Consider the following 19,907-nt stretch of genomic DNA (forward strand, 5'->3'; position numbering starts at 1 on the left):
CTCTCCAGCATTCTGGTAAGGCAGAGAGGAGATATTCCTGCTTTTCTGTCTGTACAGAGAAGGCTAAGAAGGATCTAGAGCCAAAGTCTTCTGCTTCATAACTGGAGGTGCCAGTCATAGAGCTTTGGTGCACTTCTGCCTTTATAGAGTGAAGGTACAAATTCCAGGTGCTGAATTCAAGTTTAATAAAGAAGTCCAGCAGCAGCTCCTAGATCAGAACCTAAAAGTAAGAGCTTTAGGTTGTGTCCTGCTCTAGCGTTTCCTATTACCTAGCTCAGCTGGTGCAACTGTTGAATCTCGGTCTAGACACCTGATTCTCTCCACATGCCGTGCATAGGACCTAAGAAGAGCGTGTTGAGTCCCTCTTATGGGTATGGCACCTCATTTACTGAGGATTGCAGTGTTTAATGCAGTAAAACGTAATGCCCAAGGCTTTCTGTTAAATTCCTGACTTGGTACTATTCCCATTTCTCAATAAAACGTTGGCTTGGTATAGAGGAAAACACTATATTCCATTGTGCTCTTTTGCATACCAAAGCACTGGATGTTTGAGGAGATGGAGTTTTTTGTCTGTTGAATATTTTCTCTGGAAAAAGAAAATTTTATCTAACAGCTATTCCTTATTAATTAGGTGATAGAGGAAATGGACGAAAATTTGTGTCTGTTTAAAAATATGGAAGTAAAAGCAGGTATTCATTAGATCTTAGTTTATTAAAGCTTATTAAATGCCCTGGAAATATGGTAGAGGAATCCAGTGTGGACTGGATATTTAGTATAATGCAACAACCCCTTCACAGGATGATTTTATAAGCTTTTGTCATGAAAGTTTGACAAGAAAAGACACTACAAATATTTTTGTATATTTGCCTTAAAACTAGAATCCGTACAGAAGTACCGAACATTGAAGTTCTTGCATGAATGTAGCAGAAGCCATTTGTGTCTCTTTTCTTGCAGGGACTTAATTTTTGCTTTATTTTAATTGTGTCCATTTATTTTTATTATTTTATTGCACTGCAGACATTGCTATTGGTGCACCATTTGCAGGAGAGGACAGAAGAGGGAAAGTGCTCATTTACAATGGATACAGTAATGGGTTAAATAATAACCCTTCCCAGGTTCTCAGTGGAGCCTGGGCCTCACAGTCCATGCCTTCGGGATTTGGCTTCACTCTAAGAGGAGACTCAGATGTAGACAAGAATGATTACCCAGGTAAGATTTTTCCATTAGAAAGGGAATTTCATACTTCCATTTGCTGGAAAATGCATCATGTCTAAACTGTTCCTATTGGAGGGCAGAGGTCAGAATAAAGAATATACATTTTTGTATAGTTCTAGCTTGCTTTCCTGAGAGTTAAAATCAGACAAAATAAATACTCCCTTTCCTGTCAAAAGACATGATCAGAAAGGCAAGAAAGGGCTTAAATAGTCACATTAACATAAACCATGTGAAGTTTATAATAAAAAGCTTAACCCTTTCCCCCCACTTCCAAAAACTGAACACTTTCAGCTTGTTGAACTTGTAAGGTCTCCTTCATCCTGGCATTCTTTCTTAATTAAAAACATGTTGTGTTGTAGAGGAAGGCATTGACTTGGTTGTATTGCTAAGTTGTTTTTTTACTCTCAAAGAGACATTGAGCTATATATAGATTCTTAATGGCTTTGTTTGCATTTGAAGCAGAGAGAATGTGAAGACATTACTTAAAGGCAGATATTTCATTTGGGCCTTTCCATTCCTTTTGTTTTTTCATTTTGCTATACAGACTCTTCCTTTTAATGTTAGCTTTGTTTGTTCCTTATATGTTTACCTGACGTGCATTCAGATTTACCAAGTTTGTAACATTAGTTGAGTTTTGCTGGGGAGGTATTTATTTTTGTAAGAGATATGTTCCTAGTGTCCTGAGTAGTCTGAATGTTGGAGCTATTTTGATTGTGCTTGTATTTACTCTATCTCTCCTCTAGAAGCAAATCTGTTCTGTTTCTTTCATCATAATTCAGAAGCCTTAGTAAGGAAGTGCAGTAAAACATCATATTTTGTTATTGTGAAAGGTTCGTTCACAGTAAAATTGTCTTTACTTCCCTAACTTACTATGAAATCACTTTTGTTAGCCTGGGTTATTTCAAGGCTAGTGTTATTAGAAGCTGTATTGTTTCAAAAGTTAAAATTATAATTTTCGAAGGGACAAAAGTGGTATCTCTTTTACCTTTTGTGATGGATTCTAAAAACTTTGAGATGTATTTTTCCAAAAGTGGAAGAAAATATCTGGGAAGGGGTTTTTACAATAGAAATTACAGTTTTACAAACAGAAAAGCTGACTGCAGAGTAATAAAGTGAGGCTATCACAAGACTAAATTGAGGGGGTCTTCAGCATTTGAAAAAATAAAGGGCTTTTAAACACTGTTCTGACTTTTTGTTTGCATATTGTTGATGCTGCTATTAATAGTCTTTCATTGTCCATGACTAATGAGGTTCTTTTGGACAACAGAGCTCTTTATTAAAAGTTTCAGCATTTAAACATTTCCTAAGGCACCCACAAGCCCCCCCAGCAAAACCAAAGAAAACAGGATATTGCATTCCTGACATTTCTAAGATTGAAAAGATAGAGGGAGGGAAGGGAGAGATTCGTTCAGGTCTTCTTTAAGCCACATGGGGAAGAAAGAAGATTAGAAGTTTAACCAGTGTATTAGCACTTTATGTGGAGCATCTTTTGAGCTAATTTGTGAAAAAATTGGGTGGTGGGTCTCAGTCTTTCCAAATGTGTACTGAGAAACTGCTATAGTCAATTCAGTTGTGAGATTTCTTGGAGTTATTCTACTTGTCTACATGCATCCTATGTGCAGAATTTCACATTGTGATATCAGCTCACTCAATGTTAGATGGTTTGGTTTTATTACATGAATTATTTATTTTAGCAAAAAAACCCCAACCCTCTGCATTTACTATAGGTAGCTTTTTCCTCCATCCCCCAGTTGAATATCTGGATGAGCAGTCCAGAGTACGGGTGAGAATCTGTCAGAAAATGACAGAAATAAAAACCTTACTGTCAGTCAACCACTTCTTTAATTCTCAAAGAGTTGAAGCACCAAAACAGAGCTGTAAAAATAGCATAACCATGGCACAGTTTTAGCACAAAAATAGAATGCCTTCCTATGGGAAAAAGGAAAAAAAAAAGAAAGGAAATTATATGGGGAAATACAAGTCTAGAACAAACACATTAGGTGATGAAGTAAGTAATCCTTCTTGTGTCAAAGAGCTTTTCTTTTTCACCTCCTGATGGAAATGCTGAAGGGCAGCTCTTGTACGAGGAGGAAGCGAGGTACTGAACTTGGAAGGAGTAGGAAGGAAGTTTTATTTTAGATGTCAGCTTGAAAGGTAGAGTATTTGCTGACTATAGAAGGTCTAGGAAACTAGCCTTTAATTCAGTGCTTCCCAAACTACTGGTCATGACTGTGATTCAAGAAGGGTTGGATACTAGAAAAAAATCTTGAAAATTTTCATTTAAGTGTTTTAGTGTGTCTATTATAAAATCAACCATTTTATAAAAACAGAAAAGTAGACTAAATTATGCTGATTCATCACTCAAAAGTTCAGTTCCATAGGCTGGGAAATGACAGCCAGCTGTAATATCTGGCTGCAGGTATAAACATGTATTGCCACAATCTAAGGTGAGATTCTCCAAGCAAGTAGCTCTTCCATGGCTAGAGTTCAAGTGTGTGTGAAGACAAATGAGCTCAAAAAGAGATCATACTTTCAAGAAGTTCAGGACTTACACCAGTTTGTGAGGACTTATGTAACTATAGCTGTGCTTTTATGTATGATTTACTCAAGCTCTTGTACCTAACATCGTTCATGAGGCAGGCATATCCTGCTGGGAAATGAGAGGCTGGGAGATGGGAGTTACCCTGCCATTTTCTTTTTGACGCACTTTGTAGCATTTTCTGAGCTTTTATTGTTTCATGCCACCTTCTTTAAGTCAGGCCATGTATTAATGTTCTTAGAGCAGGTCGCAGACCTGGAAGCCGGAAGATACCACCTGTTTGTGTGGCTTCTTATCACAGACCACTGAGCTTCATTCTGGGCTTGCTGTATTGAGCCCAGGAACCAGTGCTCTTAGAGACTGAGCTGCAAGTTCGGGAATACAGTTCCTAACAATGGAGGGTGAATCACAGTCAGACTTTTCTGCTGTTGGACAAAGGTTAAATCCTCTCTTGGCTGAACGTTCCATTCAGGCTGAGATCTACCTATCAGCCTTCTGGAGAAGAGCAGCCATTTGGTCCAAAAAGTGATATCTTTCTCTCTTTCCAAATGCCAGTATAAGCTTAGGAACAGAGAAGAAAATGGGAAGCAAACAAAGGCTGCCTAATACTCGGTGTTCTTCAAATCCCCCAGCTTTCCTGTGGATGGAGGAATGGTTTCTCTTTCTTCCTCTTCCTGCAGCTGCCAGCCAGCAAAGGGAGGGAGGCCACCTCCTGATTTCTGGTCTTATTTAGGAAAGGCCAAGGAAGACTTTCTTGTCCCCCAGAGCCCCAGTAGTAAAATAAATATGGGAGAAAACTGATCACAGACAGGTTTAATGGTGGGAGTATCAGAGCAGGCAGGAATGAACCTAACAAAGCCATACTGATACAGATGAAAGATCTGTCTGGCACCATAGCATTTCTCCAGCAGTGGCCAACAACAAATATCCATGGAATTGTACAGTTGATGTGATATTCCCCAGAATATTCACCCAGCTCTAACCAACTGGGGGAGCAAGGTGTCCCTGACTCGGAGGTGGCATCTTCAGATACTGAAGCCCTGGACAGACTTTTCTTCCATTAATTTGACCAATCAGTTGTAGAACTCTTGAACTTTTGGCACCCACAGCAACCTGTGTCAAGAGGCCCCACAGCCTAACTACATGTTTTGCAAAGAAGTAATCCTTTTCACTGCATTCCATTCAGGTCTTGAACATTCCACTGGACCAGTTTCTTTGAATGTGCCCTTGTTCTTGTACTGAAGAGTCAGTAAACAATTCTTTAGTCCACTCTTGTTTTACAGACCTCTGCCGTATTCTCTCCCTCAGCTGTATGTTTTAGCTAGCCCATGGAAGGAACCCTAATTTACTTAATTATTCCTTGTGCAGAGACAAATGGCACACAAGTCCCACTGTACCAGGGAATGGTTCAGTCTTGCCATCACTGCTGCCTCCTCTTCATACATTTTTATGTAAAGAGCATGTGTAAAGTGTGACTTATGTCTAACTAAAGCATTGCTTCTGGTAAAGATTTTCACCATTGACCTGGGTTTTGAACTTACCCAACATAAAAAAAAAAAGCTGTATCTTCCCTAATGAGAAGAAAATTGGAATTAATACATGACAGAACAATAATCCCAAGTATTGTTTGTTGGTATCAGTGATTATTTTTGTGAATAAAGTGAGCCAGGAACTGTGGTCTGGCCTTGAGGCTACCTGGCATTGCACAGCTCACCATCATCAGATGAAACCCTCCTGTCCACTGAAACAGGTTGGTCATATCCAAATTGCATTTTGGGAAAGGTCCTTGGCCTAGGCTATTCCCCAGACCATTCCTGGCCAAGTCTGGGAGAGTACTAATTTGTACACACTGAAATCAGACCAGAGTCAGTGCTACAATGTAAAAATGTGGACAATGCAGTGCTCAAGCTTGTGCCCTGATTTTATTTTAATTTCACTTGTGCAGCCTCTCACTGCGCAAAGCACAGGATACAGACAGCTGAATGGCTACCTACTCAACATCATACCTAAAAATGAAACTTTCTCTTTTAGGGTCAGCAAGCAGACAGGGCTGCTTTTCCTTCTCATTAGCAGTGCTGTCACTGTAATGACCATCTGGCTTCAGTTGCCCTGGCATAGATGTTATCACTATAACAGTAACAGACCTGTACTCTCAGCATTGTAAAAATACAGGGGTTTTTCTATCCTTTCAACAGTGAAGTCCTAGTTATGTAAACCTAAAACAACCAATCTCCACAGCTTTCCAGTGAAGGACTTCTGTAAGTTGTGTCATACTTGCAGGCACTCCAGATATTATGAACCTGAAACTGTTCCTTTATCTACAGACAGGGGTGATATGGTAGTCTCTGCTTTGCAGGCTTGGAGGTAGTAGGAAACATTCAACCCGGGGAAGCACCAAAGGCAGAAAACTGCGCTGATGATCCTAACAGCTGTGTTGCTCTAAAGACACACAGCTGCCCTCTGTTGTGGTGTTCATCACCTTCAGCCCCGAACAGAGCACTGTTACTCATCTAGAAGAACTGCAATGCCAAACAGTGGTGAGGGTGGTAATGAATGGATGTATGCTCCTTTCTCTGTAGTCATGTAAAAGTTAGGCAGAACCTGACCAAACTTTATAGTTGGATAAGGCTAGTGAGAGGGAAGCAGTAACAGGAAGCAGATTAAGCACATCAGTCAGGTAGGTTGAATGTACCAAGCCAGCTCTGTGCTTTTTGGTCTAACTATTCAGGGCAACAACCAGCCTGCAGCTTTCCGAGTCTTCCAAGCATAACACTTAGCAGCTTTGTACCAGACTTACCTGAGATACTTAGTATCTCTCCAGTACACAATATGTACCTAGTATTTGAAGGAAAAGACCAATTAATCCTAGTAAGCTGCACCTACACTAGTAAATTAAATATGCTGTCTTTGGTTCTGAACTGTCACTGGGAAGTCCTTGTCTCATGTTCTTGCCAAAACAGGGTTGCTGAATGCTCTCTTTTGGAGACTGGTAGTTGGCATGAGCCAACAGCTTTAGGGCCATTCTGATGATACCACCACAGGCAGTGCAGGTAAAGCACACAGGCACATCTTCTGGCACTGATTTACTAACACTGACATAATTGTAACATCTTTCAGCAGACGATCCATTCACAGTTTTCTGACAACTCATGTTCTAAGGTCATATTCAAAGGAGGGGATCCGATCTCACTTAGGCTGCTGTAGTAAATGCTGACAATGCCATTATTCTGGATTGATAGTCATGTAAAAAGAATAAAGGGGATTTAGAGAAATGGAGTAAGGGAGCAGTAAATGGAAGTGGAAAAGACGGGCATTTTTCATCAGGTTAAGTGTAAATACAGTGGTAGTTGGAAGGAATTATGTGCAAGATTCTGTGCTGCACTTTTCAGTGCTGAGGGTAAGACATGGCAGAGCAGCGTTGTGCTGTATCTGAGGCTGTACTGGCAAGGCCTGTGACAGTTTACATGGCCAAGGGACTCTGTAATAGCAAGTCTTCAAGGTTTGCATGAAGAATTTCTGAAGTCCTTGCCTCAGCACAACCCCCCTGGCTGTCTTCTACACTGGAACATCTGAGCAACAAAATGATAACTTTCAACACAGCTTCCACTGCACTCCCCAATAAATCTGGAGCTTTTAGGGCCCTTTTGCTCCATCCTGAGCTTTATCTGTGTCATCAAGGCCTGGAACAGGGAACGAAGCCTCAGCTTAGGCATGTATTTTGACATGTAGTTTATTTTATTTATAATTTTATTTCTCTTTTTCTATTAACATAACTCAGTTTTCATAGGAACAAAAGAAATTCATAAATCTCTTTAATGGGGAAGAAGTTTGTTTCTTTTGGCTTCTGGGCATCCGTTCAAAGCTGGTCCTCACTGAGCACTTGGAGTGTAGTTATCTAGGTAATGGTGCGGCACTTCCAGCTGGTTCATCTATCTCTGCAGGGCTCAGGCATGTGAAGGCTGTAAAGTTTCCACCCTCACATTTCAGCATATGTTCAGTCACTCGATGGCTGATTATAGCTAAGCAAATAGTTTATGATGAATAACTTACTCAATTTGTTAAGCTTGCTTTCTTCATGTGGCATATCCTCCAGCACACTGGTTTCTTCAAATGTTTGTGAACCAGGGTAATTTAACCAGTTTCTTTTAACAGTGTGGGTGGATCCAGAGCAGTGCTCTGGCTGAACTCACTATTCAAAGACTGTGATTAGTTAATTGCTAAAATAAATTATGTGCTATTGTTTCTGCTCCCTGCCTGTTTAAATGCTTGTATACGTCTTCCTTATTAACTTAGAGAGTCACTGTGGAGTCAGTGCCACTGAAACTTCATCTTCAAGGTATTCTGCTTTTATACAAACACAGTTGTTGGCTTGTTCTTTTTGTTATTGTTTTTACTCAAGCCTTTGTCAGCACAGGGAAATGTACAAAGTCATCTTCACGCCTTGTTATTTTGGACTCAGTTATTATCTTAAGAATAGCATGTAATTAATATAAACAAATGACTCTAGAAACATTTTAAGAAGGAAAGAAGTGTGGTAATCAGACAAAACTTCCTCAGAATGTTAGTAATCTAATCTTATTAAAATAGCAGTATTTAACAGCTCCATCTGCTAAATACATTAACTCAAACAGCAGGAAGAAAATCCTTAAGTTTCTGAGAGGCAAGGGTTCTTCTATGTTCATGATATTTTTTTTTTAAGAACAATAGGCATTGTGCCAACAAGATCACAAGTCATAATCTAGTGATGATTAAATTATTAAGTTAGTCCAGGAGATTTGTGGAAGACAAACAAATTAAATCAATGAGAAGCTGCATCTGCTCTGGTAAGAGGACAGCTGTACATGGGAGCCAGAACAAGGGTGTGGGTTCTGCCAGCAAATGCAGAAAAGCTGTAGTGTTTCTACCAGCTGATTATGTTTTCATGTGAATAATCAATCAAAAATGTAGTGACAAGCCAAGAATCTTCTACAAATATGTTCATTTTATGGTAAATTATTGTCTGTGTGATTTACAGGTATGCTTTTTAAAAATTCGTTGAGATATTTAATGAAATCACAGTATTGTGCCCAATGGAATATAAGCATATAGCAATTAAGCGCAGTAAGCAGGGATTTACTGAAGTGATAGAACATTAACTGCTCTCTTTTGGATTTGTTTGTAATATGATGAGTAATAACATTGTATTATGAAAGGGAGTCATTCAGACAAAAGAGGAGCATTGATATGAATGAGCCTTAGGTGTTATCCTTAACAGACCTGCTACCAGAATGGCTGAAAAACAGGGAAGGATCAAGGCAGTTGAGAATTGTAGGATTGAAAGAAAATGACTCTGGTTTAGGTGGTGGTTGTTTGTAGTATTTAAATAAATTTCTTGAGTAAAGTTTGCAGAACTGATCCTGTGTCCTTTACTATGGTCAAGCCTGAAGTATTGGCTGTTCAAAGGAGATCTTATTCTGGACCTTTCCTACTGAGATTTTGGAGTGTAATGCTCTCTGAAATCCCAGAAAACAAATACAAATCTGATCATGGGCTCATCCCCTCATCCACTGAGGGAAATAAAAACCAAAAAGGCTCACAGGTTTGGTTTTTTTTAACAAGCTTTCCAGTTATGCATTTTTTTTTTTTGCTCTCTTTTAGGCACTCAGATAGGATTCTATTTGTTTTCTAGTCCCTATTTATACTATGCAATTAACCTACACAAAGTGATGCTTAAAGATGTCAGCAAATCATTCTGTGTCCATAAAGTTAACACTTCCCTGCCTGTATCCTTGTGGAGTTGTAGTGGACAGGTGACTTGGCTATCTACTGTTTGTTTCATTTTGGGGTTTTTCACAAGTGAAGTGTGTGCCACTTATGTAGTCCTTCATTTGCTGCCGTTTTGGGCCACTGTCCAACATGAAGTGAGATACCGTGCCCTGGCAACTTCTCTTGGGATTGCTGGGCAGACTCAAACCAGGTGTGGAGTGCTGAGCACGCCACATGTTCCTCCTTGCTCGGAGTCCCTGGGACTGCATCTCTCACAGGGCATCAAAGAATTTGCTCAACTTAATAAATGAATATATCTTGTTGAGACTGGAAGTAGGACTTTGTTGATCTTCCTACTTTCTCCAGTTTGTGAAAGCTTAGTCAGCATCGTGGCAAGTTTCTGCACTTTATTTCATGGTGTTTCAGGTCTGGCACAGCCACATGGCAGAAGGCGCAGGTGAACAGACCAACTTACAAAATCCAGCATGCCTTTCAGTGCCATCTGTGAATACTCTTTCCTTAACTTTTCATCATAATTTTATCTCAGAAAATGGAATAAGCATTAGGATTGTTTAACTTTGCAGAGTGCCCCTTGACTTCAGTTAAATACATGCCAAAGACACTTGTTTCAGAATTAAGCTCTGTGAACTCCACCAGTTGGGATGTTACTGCATACAACCCTCAAGCTCTGTTGAAAAGTTGAAAATTCCTTTGGAGTCACTCTGTGCTTGTTCTCTTAGTTTTTGCAGTGTGGTTGTCATCCCACAGCTCATTTGTTCCACAACAGCAATGAGGCAGAAGCACATGACTGCTGCCACCAGCCTCTCCTTACAGGTGTCTACTTCTCTGAAGGGCAGCAACTGATAAAGGATCTTCTCAATGTGACAACACAGGCAAAGAGGTCATGTACTTAAATCTATGAGGTCCCTCATCCTCTTGAAAACACGGAATATGAGAAAAGGAATGAAGGAGACTTTGCGATTCTCTCTTCCTTTCTCTCTTTATACACATTTTAATCTGGGCTTGGAAAAAAAAAACCACCTCACAAATGCAGAGGAACAAAGGGGTTTGTACACTGTACACTTTTCTTGAGGCTCTAATTGGAAGGTTTATAAATAGTTAAGCTGGGGTTTTTTTGCTATGTAATTCCAAATTATGTGTTAAACCCTTATTTTTCAGCTGGTGACCTTTGCAATAGTGACATTGCGTGCGTAGCATTAACAAGCAATGAACAAAGACAACTTCTTTCTATTTTTAGGAGAGGAGAGTTGCCAAACTTCAGATAATTTAGGAATCTCATGCATTTTTTCATAGAAATGATTCATAACTTTTCTTCTGCAGAATACACAACAAATTCAAAACTGCTTATAGAAGTACTCTGATTTGGTGTGTATTCAAATCTCATGGATTCATATCAATGTCAAAAATGGTTTTTTTCCAATGATGAGTATGGGAGTTACACCCCACAAGGCAATGGAAGAAAGAAGAATAAAACTACTGCTCTGTAACAGACCAAGTAGAACAAAGAAAAATCCCTAATGGATCTTCCAGTGAATACTCTACTTGAGTGTATAATGACTTAGCCCTTATGTTAGATCATAGATGACACTACCAGGTATAAGTATGTTTTATTGTTTGCATATTAATTCTGAAGTCCACTTTTCCTACTGAGTACTTTCACTCATTCAAGCTCTTTGGGTCAAGAATAAGCATGACTTGGACCAGAGAATAAAGGAAATGTCAGGGGGAAGGTCAGAGCTTCCAAGCGAGAGCACATGAGCACAGTCCTGGCTGCCCTTGGAATATGCTTAAATAGGGCCTTTGTGATGGTGCCATGATTGAATGTCCTCATCTTTTTTGCTTTGTCTCCAAACCTGACTGAGGTGGCAATGCAGAAGACTGCCCATGGAAAACTATTTTTTCAGTGGCTGGGGCTCATTACTGCTCCTCTGTCTTCAAATAAGTTTGGCTCTGTCCCAGAGAAACCAGGATTTAACTATTAAGCAGATGTACAAAATCTCCTTTAATATTAAAGTGGGCATGGTGAGATAGTGGGGACCTAAGTCCACACAGCTGTAGATACCGAAATTAAGAGTTTGCTCATACTAATGAGGCAAACTGTATCTGACAGTTTTGTTAAGTTACTGAAGTTGTGCATTCAAGCCTTGTGGCCATGAAGGGTTGGAGTGCTTTATTTTTTTAATGAAAGATCAGATTATTAAATCATCACAAGACTAAGATCTGGATAAGTCTTGGATACCTACCTGTTTTGTCTCTACCATAACATAGGCCTGTAATGAAGCCTTTTGAGTAATCAAGTCTAGTGTGAAACAGTACATATCCTAAGTTAAGTCTGTTGCAGAATTCATAAAGAGCGTCCAGCTGGGAACAACCGAATGGAAAGCCCTTCCTTCTTGTCTCTCACTTTCTGTCCATAACATGTGTCTTTTTCCTTAACAAAAAAAATCAAAAAACAATACAAAAAGACCACACAACACCCCCCCACACCCCCCCAGATCAACAGCATATTTCATCTTTTTGGGGGGTTACCATGGGTGTTGCTATCAGAGAGCTGCCAGGAGAAGTTCTGCCATGTGTGTTGTGTAGCCTTTATGGTGATGGCTGCGTTTCAGTCAGTTTTTATTTATGAGAGAAACATCTTTAGGTTTTGGTACTGTGTGCAAATTGTCTATAAAAGTTGCTAATGAAAAGGACTCATAAATGTCCCAAAAAGGAGATAGAAACAACACTAATTTTCTTCTGCTATTTAAAGTGTTCCTGACCCTGAAGCATATCTCTCTAAGGCCAATGGAAGTAAAAGAATGTAAATGTTGTACAACAAGAGGATTAGACCCATAAACTGTCCATGCCTGCTCGTATTAGGACATTATTCACTGGAATTCATTGTAGGGCAAGCCGTTGCCTATGTGGAGTACTTGTTTAAACTTGTGAAATTGTTGCCATCTGAAAGGCAGAGCGAGCACTGGAAAGCACGCTGCCAGACCTGGCCCAAGCCCACCCAGCTCATTAGCATCAAAGCTTTGTATTTGCACCCCACTTAATGACTTCAGGGCTTCTTAAAGCAAGCCAGTGCTCAAACTATGGAAGCAGCAAGTAAGGGATTGTTTACAACACTGAGTACTGGTTTAATTAACTCATCTAAATCAATTTAGGTTGCCAGTCTGTACCACTGCAAGGTCTGTTGTAAGACTCTTGTCTACTGAATTGGGCATAAATCTTATGATAACAACAGTGGAGTGAAAGGGGTGCCCAGACGGATATTAGGGGGGTTGAAAATGAAAAAAGCTGGCTTCTTTTCTTGAACTGTGTTCCAGATAAAGGCAGCAGGGAAGTGGATTGTTTTTCCTCACTGCTTGGCTCGAGCCATTCTGCAGCAGGCCTGGGTAGTCCAGCAAGCCAGTCTGGATGTTTCCAGAGAGCCCTGTGTGAGGAATTCAGGCAAAAAAAGGAAATATCTGGGCTTGCGGATTCCCAGCCCAGGCAGGTGTTCAGTAACAGATGTGCCCAAGGCACGGTGTAACGCTCGTCAGCAATGACTCCGTCTGTTCAAAATGGTGACTGATGGGGTAAAAGATGGCTTTAGACAGGTAACTATTGTAAGCGTTAGCACATGCTGCTACAATGCTGAAAACATTAGGAACTACGAAAATCAGCCATCCTCTGACCTGTGCATTGTATTTATGTATGCAGGTGTGTAATGCTTAAGTTAAAGAACAATTATTTAAAACACAAAGCAGGAGGGGAGCAATTGTCGTGAAGGAAGACCATAAATTTTCTACATGACATGTATGAGAGTGACAAAAAAGTGGTTTGAATTGCTTTGTGTAATGGACAATTAAAGTTTTTGAATAAAATATATAGGGGCTAATGGCATCCTTTTTCCCCTTTAATACAAGTGGCAGAGAAGCGAGATTGTGGCATGGGTGACCTTGTGTAGAATAGTTTGGCACTTACTGGATACAACCAAGACATTTACGAGGCCATCTCTGACAGTGTGAAATATTTTCTTTCAGGTAGATGTTTGAAAAAAATATTTAGAAAGGAGTTATCACATCTGTTTTATGTTACTGCATTTTTAATATAAGTAATCTAATTTAGGCTGGAAAAAAACGTATGAGAGGCTTCTGTATACTTCTTCTGAAGCTGTTTTGTTTTTGCAGATTTAATTGTAGGTGCATTTGGAGCTGGAAAAGCAGTTGTTTACAGGTACGTGGCAAATACAACGGATGTTTTTATTTTCCAGCTTTAGTGGGAGATATGCAAATAAACAAATTTCACATTCCTGTGTTGCCCTGGCGCAGTGTGTAAAAGATGTTCATTACAGATGATAGATCAAGCATCTTGTGAGAAACAAATGCATTTTTCCCATGCTCAAAACTCATCATTTTCAAAGAAAATTTCCATGCTTAGTCTTACCTCAAAAAACTTCTGGAATATTTGACTCCTTAGTTTATTTTGTATAAGAAAATTAAAAAGCATAAAATTGATAATTAATTTCTTTCCTGGGGGAATGGTGCTAGTAAAAAAATTTCAAGCAAGTCTGATTCTTGTGGAGGTTGTGTATGTTAAGACATGAACTATGCAATGAAAATAAAGACTGCTGCTTTAGCCTCAGTTTAGAAAAAAATGTATGAGATCCTGTTTTACAAATCACGGATTTGTTGCTTACTACGGATTTTCACTAAATGCACTTTTTGATTAGAGGTATAATTTAAAACTACCACATACATAAAGAAAAATCTGCTGATGCTTTCTTAGTCCAGCCGTGCCCACAGTTCTTGCATTTAAATATTCACCATCTGTTGCTGCAACAATGTTATCATATTTCTGGATTCTTCTCTGTCTTCTTGTTGTATGTATTCCCAGCACTACCTGACTGAGAAGGCATGTTCTTCTTCCCAACTGAATGTTTGTCAAAGCCCAAGAATTTTGTAAAACAGGAATGTTAGCTCATTTTAGCTAACACTGTAGGTTCAGTGAGTAGACCTGATTTTCCTACTGCCCTATGATAGAATCATGCAAATACTTTGCAGTACATCAGTTTGCAGTGGCATAAATGACGGCATAGGATGTGAAATATTGGAGAATTAGATCCAGTGTGTATTTTGGATAGCAATTAAAAAATGTGCCCTATTTAATTTAAGAAAGTGAATAGCAGGAGGCCATTTCCTGGCCAGAGTGTATCAAGTATGCAACTTGCCATATGGGAGAAATGGAATTTTATTAAATGAGATTTGCTAAAAAAAAAAGGTTTTCCCTGTTGCACAAAACCAAAGTAATTTTATTTTTTTAATTTCTTGTCAAAGTAATATAGGGAAGTAATCATAAAAGCTCAGCTATGGATTGAAATATGAGGAAAGTAATTTGGTAATAAGCTGGTTTTGACAGAAATATGTAACTTACTGAAAAATAGTACTGCTGTCTCTAAAAAATCAGAATTTAGACCCTTTCTTGTTTTCATCTGTCTTCTAAATTGCTCTCAGTTATAGATTATCTCATTACTTAATAACAGATTGTTATTCAAAGGGATGGTTCCCATCACCACAGCTATATATTCACATATTCAGCAGAATTTTGTGATGATTACTTCTGGTTTCCAAAGTCAATTGTCTCAAGACTTGTCAGACAGAGTGTACTTTATTATTGGCTCAAGATATTCTAGATCAACTGCTATTTTAACCAAATTATGTTTATTCTTTTAAGAATCTTAACAGAGATAGCAAGTCTGAATATGTCACTGTTAATGGAGACAGTATAAAACAAATCTAACAGTACAAAATAATAGCCAAAGGACTGATGTAAGTCCCAAAAGGCAGACTGTACCTTTGTGAAAACCCAGTGTGATGAGATGTGTCTGATGTGCCTTAGTCCCAGAACAGATGGCTGACTATAGGATACATGATATAGTCATGCTGTTAACCTGTGATTTTTTGTGAAGAACTTTCAAAATGTCATAATAGGGGGTACCACAGTTTCTGACATAATCAGAAAAGCTCTTTTATGGTAGGAGCAACTTTATAAAAGTGTTTTCTCCCAAGTAACTCTACATTGATGGGTTCTTTGTGGCCATCTCAGTTAAGTGTTTTCTCTGCTGCAACTTGGGTGCTAATGTGCTCCTTCTGAATGCTGTGAACCTTATTTCTGCCCCTCAGAGCCAGACCTGTTGTGACAGTGAATGCCCAGCTCATTCTGAACCCCATGATTGTGAATCCAGACAACAAAACTTGTCAGCTCCCTGGCTCTCAGCTTTTGGTGGCCTGGTAAGTTTATGATTATACAAAAACAATCCTTATCTTCTTTCCCAAATAACTTCCTATTCCTAACTTTACTTGCTGTTTTTTGTTGAACATGTTCAAAGTTCAAAAACAATGTTAAAACATGCTATGAGCACAACAACAACAACAAACCATATAGAACAGAGCTCTTTCTGATATCTTCTAGAACTTCACAGATTCTCAAAATGGAATAGCTTAAAGTCCTTTGTTATGCTGAGTCTCTTTCTGCGTAGGAGGATGCTCAGTCTCTCCTAGGATCAAGCTGCAAATTCATAGGCAATGTTTGAGTGAATGAAACATGAAACAGCTAAGACAGACAAAATACAGAAATATTCATCCATCTAAACACACGTCTTTGTTGAGAAAATGTAACAGTGAAAGTGCTGTAAAGAGCTGGTGGGCCCACCATTTTCTGTTAGAGAGAGATCTTGGTCCTTTGTGAAAGAGAGAAGATACCTGGCTAGCCATTCTGAGAGCAGTTCACAGGATGTTGTTTCTGGCTGTCATTGGTCAGAGGAAAGCTTTTTTTAGTGCATTGTACAGGACAATGTTGCATATATCTTTAAAAGATAAACCCTCCACCACAGTAGCATTTAACTTCGAAAATAAAAGGTACATTCAAAAACTTGAAGCTAATTAAAACCATTTCAGATCAGATGCAAATATAAAATGCTTGCAGGACAGTTGGAGGGTCTCTAATAGCACATAATACTACCAAAAAGGCACGTTTACTGCACTAGAAAAAAAAAGTCACTTAGAAAGGCCCCCAGGAACAGTTGATAAAAGAGGCTATTACAAATACATAAGATACTGTTTAAAAGTGGAAATCATAACAAATGAGGAAACTAAAAACAAAACAGAGCATAAATGCCTGCAACTCATATATAAAATACCAGTAACTCCTGCCAGAGAGACTGTGAGGAACAGATTTCTAAGACCTAAAAGCTAGTCATATCATTTATTTAAACACATTAGAAGCAGAAAGCCTGCCAGTGTGTGTGCTGGATGGAAAGAATACCAAGGTGGAAAGGAGGATTCCAGAAGATAAGGTGACTGCACAAATTTTGCACTGCTTTTAAACCAGAGGTGATCAGAGGGATTCCCCACACTAAGACATAAATCTAAAAATTATCTCAAGTTTTAGAGTCAGCAAAACAGTTTTTAGAACAAACTGGTAAATATGAACCATAAAAAATAATCATGATCAGAAGCAGTTCATTTAAGAGTCATAAAGGAACTCAAGTCTGATACATTTAAACCACTAAATATGTGGGCTTTCACTGCATATGGGATGGGGCTGTCAAGAGATTTTCGCTTTTGCTCTATTCTTTTATACCTTATGGAACTTGTCGTATTTGTCATAATGTTCCTCATTTCTACATCCAGTGTCGAAAATCACCCATCTACAGAGCAATGCAGAAGGCACTCAGTAGAACTATACTATGCAGTCCCAGAATTTTAAAAAGCTTTGGATTTTCTGGAATAGGATCCAGATCAAGATCCACCCTGACTTTTTATTTCAAGCACCTTTTAATAGTTGATGTAATGGAGAGTTTAAAATGCCGACATTGGGCTCAAGCATGTTCATTGATCCAAATTATGTTTCTTCAGAACTGTTTAAGACTTTTGAAGAATACTTTATGCTGTTATGGTAAAGATTTTAAAACCATAACATTTGCCAACAGGGTACTGTTGGTAAAAAGAAAAAGAAAAAGGTTTTTTCACAAGAGAAATAAATAAAAACTTCTCTGTTAAAAAATTATTCCTGCTGTGAGATATTGTTTAAAAAAGGGGAAAACCCCCAAAGTATGCTCCTTTAACATGTAGTTTTTTCATTACTTTTCATTTTTATGTTACGTTTGGTTTATATCTACAAGAGTTTTAATAGGACTATAATTTAATTTGTCTGCTTTATTTTCAAATACTCTTCCCTAAAGATTTAGCTCATATTATAAAATGACTGAAGAGCACCTGCTGTTTTCCATGCCATAATTTTTCTCTTTAGTTGATGTAAGCTTGTATTGTGCATATGAAAACAATTAGTAGGGAAACTCCAAAAGGTAAAGAATTCCGCAGTCCCATGGGATAGACTTCTGTATCTCTTAGCCAGCTGTGCAACTTGTATAAAACGTCTACCGACTGACACTGCAAAATTAGAATGTAAGGAAACCTCCTACCAGAAAAGTGTCAGAAGGTTTGCGTGTGTGCATGAATAATGTGGATTATTGTAGATTTTCAAGTATTAGGAAAATAATATTTTTGCTCTGGTATAAATTGGAAAGCTGAAGCACAAGGGGAAACATGCACACAGAAAGTAATTTTGCACACAGTCCTAAGAGAATTGTCCTGAACTTCTACAAACATGATTCTTTCTCTTCTATGTTTAAAACATAGCTATTTATGAGTTCCCAAAACTAACAAATTTGTAACAAATTCTGCAACTTTGAAGCTATTGAACAAAAGGTAACCCCCTTTTTTTTTTTCCTTGAAAGTGTGAAAGATGCAGGTTAATTTCTGTAAAAAGGGGTAAATAAACCAAACATTCACATTTTTCAAAAGCTGTTTCCTCATCATATGATTTATGATGTCCAAGACTGGAGTCCATCCATCAAGAGGTCTATTTTATCCCTGCATTGGTATTTTTATTATGTTGAGAGCTGATTATCCACTAGCAACTTTGTTGCTACTTTGTGCTTAAATGGTATCTACAAAAAAACCCCAACACCTCCTCCTATCTCTAATTTAAGGTAGTGCACAAATACTGTTATTTCCATTTGGCAGAGTAGCAAGAGGTCAGAGAAGTTACATGGGTTACCAGAAGTAGTGCAAAAGTATCCAATCATGATAAAAAGTCAATTTGCAGAATATATTTTTTATTTGTTAGTGCTTTTCAGGTTTGGATGTCTAATCTGAGATGTGCCTTGTAGGCGTCTTCAGGGAACCCAGCTACCCACCTTTTGTAAGCCCACTAAACGAGAGGCAAACTGTTTAAAATTTCTGATATTCAGGTTCAAAAACTTGATCAAAAATCAAAAAATAATTTGAAAAAATTTGTCATTCTTTTATCTCCAAATGTGTTGTTATTGTTAAACCAGTAATAAAATATTTATAATCTTAAATCAGCTAGATTCATTAAATGAGATCTTTCTACAGACACTTCAAAAAAAGCTGAATATAAAATTCCTACCAAAAATATAAAAAATAATAATATTTCAACCCCTCTTAACTTATTATATTATTATAACTGCGCATTTTAAAATATTATCATTTGTTATTATTATAACTGCATAAATTATGGGCTGTTTTTTAAATTTTGCTCTTTTTTGATGCTAGTAATTTCTTTTCCCAGTGACTTAATTCAAAACTGGATGTGATCAGTGCCCCATGGATATGGACCTAAGGGCCTTTGTACTTTGTTGAGATGAATTTGTGTAAGAGTTACTATAGACTGGTGGCCAGCCTTAATGCAAATCAGATAGCAAAGTCTTATGGCCAAGAGTCAGAAGATGCGTACCTCACACCTCAGGGGCTGACAGGAGGAAAGTAGTCAGGTGGTAACAGTTGCTACTCAGGAAGCCATCACTGTTGCAGACCTCTGCTGTGCCAGGAATGCAGCTGGGTAATTTGATCGTTTTAGTAGCTCTAGAGAAGTTCAAAGGGCAGTCATTTGAGTTATCTAGCAGCCTTTCTGTTACCACAGCCTGGCCGCGTGATGTAGCCTAGCCATGGAAAGCCTTCAGCTTTAAAGCGCCGTGTTGGTCATTGTGGGTCACTGGTTAGACTTTGGCATAAGAAAATCTAAAAGCAGGCCAAGAATTAGAAACAATTTCTTTAAAGGTCATTCATCAGTAGACGATAAGGGCTTCTGCTATTCTTCTGTAGAGGTTTGGGACCTTGCAGGTTGGTGTCTGCCTCACACAGAATGGAAGTCATAGCATCAGAGCTTAAAGTGCCTTTCTGCTAAGGCATTGTCCATTCTTGCTCTCCATGTGCAATCCTGTGTGCTAGGGAAGTTGTTAACAATAACAAATGACATCTGGTTAGATCTGGTAATTCCTTGCTCTTCACTTCCTGAATCAAATTTCCTATTTTTTTCACCTACTAGAATAGCT

The 19,907-nt window shown here is 38.5% G+C and overlaps 1 protein-coding gene across 1 annotated transcript in view; it reads left to right on the forward strand.

Annotated features, from left to right (window-relative positions):
- ITGA8 (integrin subunit alpha 8) overlaps positions 1–19,907 on the forward strand; it is a 114,966-nt gene that overhangs the window by 31,558 nt on the left and 63,501 nt on the right. The window contains exons 13-15 of the mRNA XM_037385968.1: positions 1,018–1,209; positions 13,681–13,726; positions 15,673–15,780. Of these exons, the coding sequence (XP_037241865.1) occupies positions 1,018–1,209; positions 13,681–13,726; positions 15,673–15,780 (346 nt within the window). The remainder of the gene's footprint in view (positions 1–1,017; positions 1,210–13,680; positions 13,727–15,672; positions 15,781–19,907) is intronic.

This window comes from Falco rusticolus, chromosome 4 (assembly GCF_015220075.1).
Source record: "Falco rusticolus isolate bFalRus1 chromosome 4, bFalRus1.pri, whole genome shotgun sequence".
NCBI lineage: Eukaryota > Metazoa > Chordata > Aves > Falconiformes > Falconidae > Falco > Falco rusticolus.